The following is a 12,507-nucleotide window of genomic DNA, read 5'->3' on the forward strand; positions in this document are numbered from 1 at the left end:
CGTTTAGCAAGGAGTCTGCTTGAGGATTCTTTCTCTCTCTCCCCCTCTCTCTTTGCCTCTGCCCCACTTGAGCTCTCCCTCTCTCTAAAATGAATAAATAAATCTTAAAAGGGCCCCCCAAAATATATATATTTAAGTGTGCAAAATATAAATTTTAAATTTAAATGCACTGTCATTTTGAAAAATTTACACAATTCTGAAGTACATAAAGTAAAAAACACTCCTTCAACCCTCCCTATAATTCCAAATCCCACTCTTTGCTCCTCAAAGACGCAAATCTTCAGCAGAGAATTTCCCAATGTATATGTTATAAAAGTGGAAAAATAAATATGAAGTAAAATATAAGCACCACATTTTACAAAGCAATATAAATTTTCAAAAGTTTCAAGGGAAGGATAGTGTTTAAAGTACAGGACTTTCCCTCTACCTCCAATCTCTCTTCTAATACCTAATGCCTGTCCTGCCCCACCATCCCCCCACATACAGAGAAACATCACCACCAGAAATTATAATTCTGAATTGCTGAAGAGGAGAAAAGAAATTAACTGTGCTTTACATTTCCTTGCTGAAAATACACGGAAGACCTGCAATTAACTACAAATTGTACCCGTTCAACTTTTCTTTAGCTGACTCCCAAGTTACCCATAATCTTTTGGGAAGACTGTTAGCCAGAAAGTCATGTAAAATGGGATTAGATTTACTACTGTGAACTCGATTAACAGACTACTGCCCCATTCCTTTCTTTCTCATGATACTCTTCTCAAATCTGAAAAGTTATTGGGTAAAGGAGATTAATCAAAAATTGCATATAACAGAGTTTCATATTCATCACTTACCTTAATAAATCATTTTTTATATTATTGACTTTTTTCAAGATTTTATTTATTTATTTGAGAGAGAGAGAGAGAAACAGAGCATGAGTCGGGGAAGGGGCAGAGGGAGAGGGAGAAGCACACAGAGAAGCAGGTGGAGAAGCAGGCTCCCCGCTGAGCAGGGAGCCCAATGCGGCACTCGATCCCAGGACCCCACGGATCATGACCTAGGCCGAAGGCAGACACTTAACTGACTGAGCCACCCAGGCGCCCCTATTATTGACATTACTGTATTAGGAAACCAAGAAGATACCAATCTTCAAATTAGCCACATAAAGTTTAAATTAATAATAATGTCAAAGGGCAATATTCACCTTTGATTTACCTTGTTGGTGCCATACTAGAAAGTTAATAGACAAAATTAATAGATAAATGTTTACCTCTGTTGGGGCGCCTGGGTGGCTCAGTAGGTTAAGCAACTGCCTTCGGCTCAGGTCATGATCCTGGAGTCCCGGGATCGAGTCCCGCATCGGGCTCCTGCTCAGCGGGGAGTCTGCTTCTCCCTCTGACCCTGCCCCTCTCATGCTCTCTCTCTATCTCATTCTCTCTCTCAAATAAATAAAATCTTTAAAAAAAAAAAAAAAAAATGTTTACCTCTGTTATCTCTTGGAGGAGGGTCATTCTTAATAGAAGCCACAGTCCGTCGATTCTATAAGAGAAAAATAAAAACACTCATTGTACTTTCTCTCTTTACTCCTCATATATTTATCATAATTTGGGCTTCCTTTTTAATTAAACAAAAGTAGGTGAACATAATATAAAACTAAATAGAAAAAAACTATAAATAATCTTCTAATAATTACTACTAATACCATCAGTATTCAGGTTTTTTATGTGAGTATTGCCCACCACCTCTCCAGAAAATGCAATATTCCAGAATTAGCACGAGGCAGGCACTGCTCATATTAAGTTACTCAATCTTCACAACAACCCTACAGGGTCATTACTATTATTATTCTGGTTTCATAGATGAGAAAACTGAAGCAAAGAGAAGTTATTTCAGTAAAGGGTATAGTTTTAGCCACCATGCTAAAACCATGCAATACATTTCAAAGGTATGTATTACATTTCATCTTTGGATGTCAGAGTAATCAATAAAATACTGGTTTTAGACAACCTACCATCTAACTATTAAACTTAAACATCAAAATACCATGATATGCTCACTGTCATTTATACTAAAAGACTTTTAGACTTTCAAAGACTTGGAACTGCATAGACTAGGGCAGCAAATTTTTGATCCTATCCTTTATTTACCAAGACTTCATTTTATTCACCTGAAAAAAAGGTATCAAATAATGTCATGGCTCTCAACGCTAGAGAGAACATTTGCACATTTAAATCAGATAATGATTTTAATAGTAATTAAAAGAATACTAATGCGAGGGCCTCAATTTAGAGAAAATAAAACTGAACTGCTGGGAGTGGGCAAGGCATCAGTATTTTAAAAAATTCTCTAAGTGATTTTAATGCACAGCAAAGGTTCTTAATGACATACGAAGAAGGATCATCTATGAAGATCCTTCATGGCTGTGAAGCAAAATATGAAAAACAATCCATCTACAAGTCATAACTAATGACGTCTAAGCAGTAACACTCAATATGCTGAATTATATGAATTGAAAATCTGCCTTATGTTCACATACATAATTTAAAAGGTAGAATGTTTTGCTGATATTGTTAAGCTTCTATCACATGATATTTGGATGCTGATGTAGGTCTTCCCTGTAAGATACCAAGTTCCTCCAGGGTTAAAGTCACGTCATTCATCTTTGTGATAAAATCAACAATGTAGAAAAATTAACAAACGCTTGTTGACCTAAACACACAGAACTGCAGATTCAACAACTGTGAGTGACTACATGGTTTCAAAAGAGCTGCACTTTAATACACAATTTTAACAGTGAGAGGTTTCAATAGGAAGGAAGAGGAATTATCTTTTAAAGTAATAAAAATGGTATGGCTTTTATTTTTATAAAGATAAAATCGTTAGAGAGGATATATAGCATGGTCTTAAAGTTTATCTTCACAGATAATGCAGAAGTAGTTAAACTGTACTCTATCATTTCCCATCTTTCTCTAATAAACATAAATAGCAGAATTACTATTTTCAAAGACTACTGGGGTGGGAATTTATTATGAATAATAAACATTCTTTCTTTATCTAAGTCATATATTCCCTCAACAAACACTGACAAGCAAATGGTTTTGACATCCCTATCTCCTGGGGAGCTATTAGTCTTAGGAAAAATCCTAATCAGGAAAGAATTTCTAAGATTTTACCTAATAATTATTGTTAAGATTTTACCTAATAATTATTGTAACTGTGAACTGGACAACCTCAATCCTTGAAAGAATGTATGCATAAACATGGCATGTAGGTGGCAGAAAGAATTACAGGTTTTTTTTTTAAAAAAGCAAACTAATACTTAAAATATACTCTTTACAGTCTATTCATTTCAAACCAGAAAATACACACGCACACACACCCCACACACCCCTACTCTAAATTTTACTAACCTTTACAATTTTGTTTACTTTGGCTGAAGATGTTGGAGGTGGAGGTGTTTCTGGACTGGGTTCAATTTCTTCATCAGGTACAAGGTCAGGGTTAAGTGAAAAGATGCTCTCAAGGTCAATCTGTTTTAAAAAAATGCATGTATCTTTAGAGTAAATTTTGACAATTAACCTTTTATTTTACAAATTTACACACAGAGAATGATTGTTAAATGATTTCAGCCTCATGAATAATACTGCCTTGAAAACAAAATTATCTACAATTGCAACCCACATATTAAGACAGTTATTAATACAGCATTTTGTGGTCTTGATAATATGTCCCAACACTTACAACGTGCAGGAAGAATCTACCTTTCTTTGAATGAAATGTTTTAATCATTTGAAAGGTTTTCCAGAAATGATAAAGAATGTATGTACTATATAAAAAAGTATATACTTTTCAGTTTTGTTTTATATTTGGAACCTTGATTGCAGGACTAGAAATAAAATTTAGCTCAGTGATTGGGGCGCCTAGCTCAGTGGATCATGCGTCTCTTGATCTTGGGGCTGTGGGTTTGAGCCCCATGCTGTGTGCAGAGATTACTTAAAAATGAAATCTAAAAAAAAAAATAAAAAAATTTTAACCCAGGGGCGCCTGGGTGGCTCAGTCGTTAAGTGTCTGCCTTCGGCTCAGGTCATGATCCCAGCGTCCTGGGATGGAGCCCCACATCGGGCTCCCTGCTCAGTGGGAAGCTTGCTTCTCCCTCTCCCACTCCCCCTGCTTGTGTTCCCTCTCTCGCTGTGTCTCTCTCTGTCAAATAAATAAATAAAATCTTAAAAAAAAAAAAATTTAACCCAGTGATCATACCTCTTTGCCTTTTGTATCTCCATTTTCTATCCATTCAACAGTTACACTTTCATTATCTTCATTTAAAGACGTGACCATTGCTTGATGTATTCGGCCTAAGTGGGAATAAAATATACATTTTAATCCATAAATTATGGTATTCCTAAACAATGTCAAATACAATTTTATAACTTACAAACTTTTGGAAGACCATGATACTAGTTTTCTTACAAGGGATTTCCATACTCTCACACAATTAGGGAATGAACTTTGTCCATGTAATCATTAATCAATGTGCTGTCAAGACCAGAACTCAAGAAACTGGATTAGACTGAAGTGCATTTTCAACAAACATGAAAAATGGTTACACAATGGCAGAGAATGTCTGAAATTTTATACCACTATATAGTTCTAATCATTACAAAGTTTCCTTACTATGAGCTGACACTGACTGTAGTACAAAACAAAAATTCAAAAACCAATTTTTTAAACTAATACAAAACATTTTATGTAAAAACCACTATCATATATTATACAATAATTAGACATTATTTTTATAAGATTGGGAAAAGGATTCTAAGTCCACTAAGGCTGGAAAATGTAATCTAACATACTGTCTTTCTGCATGCTGCCTATCCAGATCTATTCTATACCTTACCTTCTCTGGCAGCTACCTAGTACTTACCATCTGTAGAGAGAGGACCTTATATCTAATGTATTAACTTGTTTTCCCTCTCTTAACAGACTGTGGACGTTACTTGTTAATAACCATAGAACTAAGTATTTTTAATTATTACAGAATATTCCGTTATGTTTATTACAACTTACTTCATATCTATTGATGATCACTTAGGTTATGTGCAATTTTTTGCTAGTATAAACACTACAATGAATACTACTGCACATGTGTCATTATACACTTGTCAGATTATTCTTTGGAACAAATTCCTAGAAGCAGATCAGTAAGTTTTATAAGTGTTTGTGTATTTTTTTACTTATTTGTTTTCATCTTACCCACCCACTTATTAATCAAAGAAGGATAGAAACTATTTGTTATAGATCCGCATCTACATATTATTTAATAAAATGCTGAACATATGGAATTTTCATATGTATTTCCTGAATGAAATCCTAGGGACATCAATAATTTACCTTTAGTTTATACCTCTTTAATTATCTAAAAAAACCCCAAACAACCCCCCAGCTGCATAGTATATAAAACAAACAATGTTATTGTAATAATAAGGCACTTACTGAGATAAGTGGACATTAGAGAATTGGGTGTTGGGGGTAGAAAGAAATAAGCTGGAAAATACTGGGAGGAATCAAGGGAGAGGCTTTTAAAAAGGGGAAATTAGGTAATATTTACTGCAATTTGATATGGGCAAAAATTAGGTAAACAACGAGAAGTGGTATGTGTCAGTCAGGTCCACCAGGAAGCAGATATTGAGACAGGAGGACAAGAGTTTTACTGTGAAAGATAAAAGGGGGAGTAAAACAGGACTAGGCATGGAAAACTTTCAGACTGTGATATAGATCTGAAACCTGTGAAGGAAAGGGGACATAAAATAGGACGAAGCAGACAGAGACTCAAACCCTGACACAGATCTGACAAAGTGCTGCCCAACCCAGCAGGGAGCTCCGAAGCAAAGACTGCCTATTAGAACTGTCCCACATGGGGCCAAAATGGAAATACCCTAGTACCCACACCATGCTCAGTCACTAGCTGGAGGTTTCCCAGGAAACACAAGGCCTCAGCACAAAATCTAAGGAGCCTAAAGGTATTAATACCCAGAGGCTATGAACTAAATGTACTCCCTGGAGCTGAAAGTGTGGTTGAGTTCCTTTTTTTTTTTTTAAAAGATTTTATTTATTTGACAGAGAGAGACACAGCGAGAGAGGGAACACAAGCAGGGGGAGCGGGAGAAGGAGAAGCAGGCCTCCTGCAGAGCAGGGAGCCCGATGCGGGGCTCGATCCCAGGACCCTGGGATCATGACCTGAGCCGAAGGCAGACGCTTAACGACTGAGCCACCCAGGCGCCCCGTTGTGGTTGAGTTCCTTAAAGGGAGATCCAAGCAGTGTGTCTTCATAGATAGGTGCAACAGGATATGAAAAAAAGACTGAGTTTAATTGGTAGCAGAAGAGTGGACCCCAGAGAGCCATGACCTGCCTTGATGTGGCTACCACTGCTGGTAGCTCCTCCTAAAACAACAAACCCCACATTTATCACCATCTCTACAACATGAGTAGTGAGGCTAAGACCAGCAGCTACTGTCTCCCAAACCTACCACCCCTGACAGCCTCAAAATAGCAATACACACTAGCAGGAACAAGACGACTGCAGCAAAGGTTTTGGGAAAAATAAAGCATTTTAATATAAGACATTGATATGATTTCATCAATAGCAAATGACTCCAAAGAAGATGTACTTAAACACTAGACTACCATAAAGAATAACTTTCAGCAGGAAATGGAAAGGCTGTAGTTGAGGTTGAAGAGGAGAAATAAGGGTTCTCCATGCAATTACCAACAGAATTACCATGATAATGAGAATGAGGAAAAGCATATCATGTTGCAAAAGCAAGACCAATACCACATTCCTACTGTTAAGCATCTACTACAATATTCCAACTTCCCTTGGGAAGGAGTAGACTACAAGACCTATCCACAGGGACCTTATTAACCTCCAAAGACAGCCTAGAGACATGAGCAACAAAGAGGATAAAGAAAATCAAAATTTTGTTTTCAAAACCCATTATCAGCAAACCTTAACAGTGGTCTCCAGAAGTTCAATTACCAATGCAGACACCCAGAAAACCTTAAGCCACAAGTTAGCAAAGTCAAAAGCAGCTGATCCATTAGTTAAAAATCAGCTCTAGAGGTTTAGAAAGGCAGACCTGAGAAAATATTGGCTTATCTCTACCACAGTCCAGTTTACTCAGCCAACAGGCAGAAAGAAATATGAAATTCCAATAACAAGAAATGAATAAAGACCAGTGCTGAATGAATGAATCAAGTCTTAAGTGTTTGCTTTTTTGCCGATGGATGAGATAACCAGAAATACCTACAGTATGGGGTTTTGATTATTTTTATCAAAAGCTGTCTCTAAAAAAATGTTTTAAGTCTAACTTTACCCAATATGACTTTAAAGGTTTATTTATTTATTTATTTATTTATTTAAAGGATTTTATTTATTTATTTGTCAGAGAGAGAGCACAAGCAGGGGGAGTGGCAGGCAGAGGGAGAAGGAGGCTCCCCGCTGAGCAAGGAGCGGATGCGGGACTTGACCCCAGGACCCCAGATCATGACCTGAGCCGAAGGCAGACGCTTAACCGACTGAGCCACCCAGGCGTCCCTAAAGGTTTTTTAAAAAAACATTGTTTTATATATAGTTCAAGTGAGATACTCAAATTTCTCATTTTTAATTGTTTTTTTTTTTTTTTAAAGTTTTATTTATTTATTTGAGAGAGTGAGAATGAGAGAGAGAGAGAGCACATGAGAGGGGGGAGGGCCAGAGGGAGAAGCAGACTCCCTGCTGAGCAGGGAGCCCGATGTGGGACTTGATCCCAGGACTCCAGAATCATGACCTGAGCTGAAGGCAGTTGCTTAACCAACTGAGCCACCCAGGCGCCCTCATTTTTAATTGTAATAAAAAATATTTTTTTCCAAAGCATCCCATTTCTCTGGTTTGAGAAATTTCTGTATTCCAACCTCACTAATTCATTGTCCTTTGACTCTCTGATTCCCCCTTTACTTTATTGTAAATTATATCATATACACTTCTACATTAAAAAAAAAGAGAGAGAGAGAGCAGCATACACCTGTGTATCCACCACCAGCCAGGTTAAGAAACAATACCTCTGAGGGGCACCTGGCTGGTTCAGTTGGTGGAGCATGCGACTCCTGATCTCGGGGTTGTGGGTTCAAGCCCCACGTTGGGTGTAGAGATAACTTAAAAATAAATCTTCAAAAAGAAAGAAAGAAACAAACAAGCAATACCTTTGAAACTCCATATGCCGCCCTCCCTAAGTGAATCTCCCTCTTTTTTTTTTTAATTCTTAAAATTTTTTTACCATATTCCCTTCTCCCTCTCTTTTTCCCCACCACCACTAGTAACCAGTATCCTATATATTTGAAGTAATCATACTGTGGCTTTTCTTTATAGTTTTACCACCTACAAATGTAACACTCAAAAAATACCTGAACAGCCTACCTATTTTTAAACTGTATAAATGGACTTTAATACTCGTTTCTGTTGTACAACACTATTTCCCCCAAGATTCATTTATGTTGTTGTAAATAAGCACAGTTCACTTATTTTCACTACATATGAATATGCCAAAACTTAATCTACTCTGGTGATGGACATGTGTTTTCATGTTTTTGCTATTAGAAACAATGGTGCTGTAGGCATTCTTATACATGCATACTGATAAAAATATGCAAGAATTTCTCCAGGATGTGTAAGAAATATAGAGTACACAGGTCTGTAACTTTTCTAGTTAGTGCCACACTGTTTTCCAGAGTGGCAGGACCTATAATGATTTGTATCCAACTAACAATTACTTCACATCCACATGATACTTAGTATTTGTCAGATTTAATAATATCATACTGTGGTTCTAATTTCTCTGACTTAAGGAGGCTGTGCCTATTTCTGTGTCTGCTGGCCATTTGGACCTTTTGACTGTTTTCTTCTTCCACTTCTCTGAAGAAATTCCCCATATACTCTTGGTACTAATCTTCTGTTATATGTGTCGCAAATATTTTCTCCGAATTTGGGCTTATCTTTCCATTTTATGATATCTTTTGATGAATTTCAATTTATTAACTTTAATGTAGTCAAATATATATGTCTCAATTACAGTTTTTTATGCCCTAAAATTCTTCCTGACAGTCAGGTCATTACAAAAGGTTCTGACATTTTCTTCTAAAGTTTACAAAGTCTTGGGGTGCCTGGGTGGCTCAGTAGGTTTAGCTTCCGACTCTTGATTTCCCCTCAGGTCATGATCTCAGGGTGGTGAGATGGAGCCCGAAGAGCTCTATGCTCAGCAGGGAGTGTACATGAGATTCTCTAGCTCTCCCTCTCCTTCTTCCCCTCCCCCCTGCTCTCTCTCTCTCTCTCAAATAAGTAAATATTTTTTAAAAACAGACTTTACAAAGTCTTTTATTTTTTTTTTTTTTTTTTTCCTTTTAAAGATTTTATTTATTTATTCATGAGAGACAGAGAGAGAAAGAGAGAGGCAGAGGGAGAAGCAGGCTCCCAAGGAGCAGGAAGCCCGATGCGGGACTCGATCCCAGGACCCTGAGATCATGACCTGAGCTGAAGGCAGACGCTTAACCATCTGAGCCACCCAGGCGCCCTACAAAGTCTTTTATATTCAAGACTGCCATCCACTGTCATTTTGGTTTTGGGGCAGGGTAACACAATTCCCATTTCCCCCACCTCCCACCATGAAAAACAAATTAACCCAGTGCCATTTCCTGAAAGGTCATTCCTTCTCTCCTATCTACACTATGACCTGTCAAATTTCAAGCACACATGCATCAGCATATTTTTTTTATCCTTGAGCCAAAATTACACTGTCTCATTATACCTTTGCACTAAGTCTTGCTAGCTGGTAAAATAAGCTTTCCCACCTATTTGTTCTTAAGAGGTTCTTTGATCTTCTTAGCCTTTTGTTTGTCTGTATACATTATAGAACCATCTTGTCAAGTTCCAAAAATCAAATAAACTAATAATTTTTTAAAAACCCTGTTAGGATTCTAATTGGAACAGCATTAAATATTTTGTTCTAGATTTTTACATCATTGACCAAGAGTAATATGTGCCCGCAGTTTTCCTTTCTCATATCAACCTTATTCTGGAATAGTGTAAAATTAGAATTATTTAAACCTTGAGTGTCTGGTATGCATTGGTTAAAACCATCTTGGCTTAGAGTTTTATTTGTGAAAAGATTCAATTTTCTTAACAATTATAAGATTATTATAGTTTTCTATTCATGACTGTTTTGATAATTCTGTTTTTCTAGGAGATTTATTTAAGTTTTCACATTTTGGGCATAAAATTGTTCATAATTATGCTGAATGCCTGTACCATTTGTAACCATAATCACTTTCTCATTTGTAATTTTTCAACCTTTTTTCTTGGCAAACCTTGTATCAGATTTGTCAACTTTGTCTTTTCTGAGAACAACACTTGCTTTTGTTGAGCCCTTTGTTATTAAATACTTAATTACTGCTCTTATCATTCTTTTCTTTACTTTGGGCATACTCTGCTGGGTCATTTTTTTCTCAAATTCCTCAGACGGATGCTTAGCTTATTCATCTTTATTCCTTTTTTTTCCTGATAAGCACTTAAAGCTACACTTTTCTCTCCAAGAACTGCTTTAGCAGCATCTCACACATTTTTATATTTAGTATTTTTGTTCTTGTTGAGTTGAAACTATTTCCTAATTTTATGAATCTCTGACTCATGAGTCATCTAAAAGTGTTTTTCAAATTCCAAACACATGGAAGTTTTCTAGGTATCCTGTTATGACTTCCAAAGGTGAAGCACCTGACCAGTGAGAATAAAGTTACAAGTGACTGGTATGACTTCCCCACTGTACAGTGGCTGAATATCAGCCCTGTATATCTACTTCAATCATATTGGACTGCCTCCCTTGGAGGAAAATTTTCTATACACCTAGCTCCAAGAAACTCCTCTTTAAAGAGGAGCCACACCAGTATTTATCTTCAAACAGTGAACTTGACTAATTGTGTATGTGTTTTTATTTTTATTTACTTATTTATTTTTTAAAGATTTCATCTATGTATTTGACAGAGAGAGAGGCAGCGAGAGAGGGAACACAAGCAGGGTGAGTGGGAGAGGGAGAAGCAGGCTTCCCGCCGAGCAGGGAGCCCAATGCGGGGCTCGATCCCAGGACCCTGGGACCATGACCTGAGCCGAAGGCAGACGCTTAACCATCTGAGCCACCCAGGTGCCCCTTTGTGTGTGTTTTTAAAGTGTCCCAATCTTCCTACAGGCCTTTTGTTTGTCTTTGGCTCAGGGCACAGGAATTAAACTTTTGCCACCCTTGCCTGAATAGCCCCACCATCCCTTAGTATTTCTGATCTGTTTCTGCTCCACCATGATACCTTGTTCTTGAGCTCAGCTATGCCTTTTGGTTTTCTCTTATGTATCTGGGGCAGAAAGACGTCAATACATAAACTTCATTGTCCTATTTTGACCAGACATCCCAATCCATCTTTAATTCTATACATCACATTCATAAATAATGGAAGTCAGATTTGAAAACTGTAAGTTCACACAATCATATAAAATTGTTATTATTTAAAATATGACTGTTACAATCTCAAAACTCAAGAGATTTATGTTTTCAGCTTTATTTCAACTACTTATAAAGAAAAATTACAGTGTAGACAATGTCATCTTTTGAAAGGGAAGTAAAAAAATTACTTGGAAAGTTTCGGGAAGTACAGGCAAATTCTGCAGAATCTCTCTCTCCCCATTTTCCCTGTAGAACACCTCTTCATTTTTAATACCCAAACTTCATAAAACATACTTACCTTTCCGTGCAAGATACTGTGGCCAACGTTTATACGGGAAAAGATATAAATTTGTATATGCCAAAACTCAATTCACATTTTAAACAAAAGAGTATGCAAGAAAAGTTCTGAGTTACATTCCAAATATAATTGACAGATGGTCAGAATTCCATATAAAAAAGTATGCCGAGGGGCATCTGGGTGGCTCAGTTAAGCATCTGCCTTCAGCTCAGGTCATGATCTCAGGATCCTGGGATTAAGCCCAGAGTCGTGCTCCCCACTCAGCGGGGAGTCTGCTTCTCCCTCTTCCTCTGCACCCCCCCCACTCATGCTCTCTAATAAATAAATAAAATCTTTAAGAAAAAAAGAAGTATGCCGAGTATCAAAATGATACAAGACATAGGCACAGGATAATGCTTGCATCATTCTCATTGTGAGCCATTTTCTGACACCGTGTGCTCATCCTGAATGCATTTCCACAGTCTCTCATATTTACTTAGTCCTTGTTTTGCCCAGTGTTGAATGACTCCCAAAATATTTAAGAAAATGTTGAAAGAAAACACTGAAGATGGGCAAAATGCAAGTACAATGAAAGCAAAGATTTTACTGCATATAAAACTGATTTATCACCCTTATTTCTTATTTGTTAAACATGATAGTTTACTTACATGTAGGTGATTTTATAGTGTCAGTTACATTTATGAAATAGTTTTAGGGAATTTGGTCAAAGATGAACA

The 12,507-nt window shown here is 37.0% G+C and overlaps 1 protein-coding gene across 4 annotated transcripts in view; it reads right to left on the bottom strand.

Annotated features, from left to right (window-relative positions):
* Positions 1-12,507, bottom strand: part of KIF2A (kinesin family member 2A) — a 75,442-nt gene that overhangs the window by 29,645 nt on the left and 33,290 nt on the right. For all 4 annotated transcript variants that reach the window (XM_032404361.1, XM_032404360.1, XM_032404358.1 and 1 more), the window contains exons 2-4: positions 4,240-4,334; positions 3,393-3,512; positions 1,467-1,521 (exon numbers count right to left, since the gene is read on the bottom strand). In XM_032404361.1, coding sequence (XP_032260252.1) covers positions 1,467-1,521; positions 3,393-3,512; positions 4,240-4,334 — 270 coding nt within the window. The remainder of the gene's footprint in view (positions 1-1,466; positions 1,522-3,392; positions 3,513-4,239; positions 4,335-12,507) is intronic.

Source organism: Phoca vitulina, unplaced genomic scaffold, assembly GCF_004348235.1.
Source record: "Phoca vitulina isolate PV1807 unplaced genomic scaffold, GSC_HSeal_1.0 scaffold6, whole genome shotgun sequence".
NCBI lineage: Eukaryota > Metazoa > Chordata > Mammalia > Carnivora > Phocidae > Phoca > Phoca vitulina.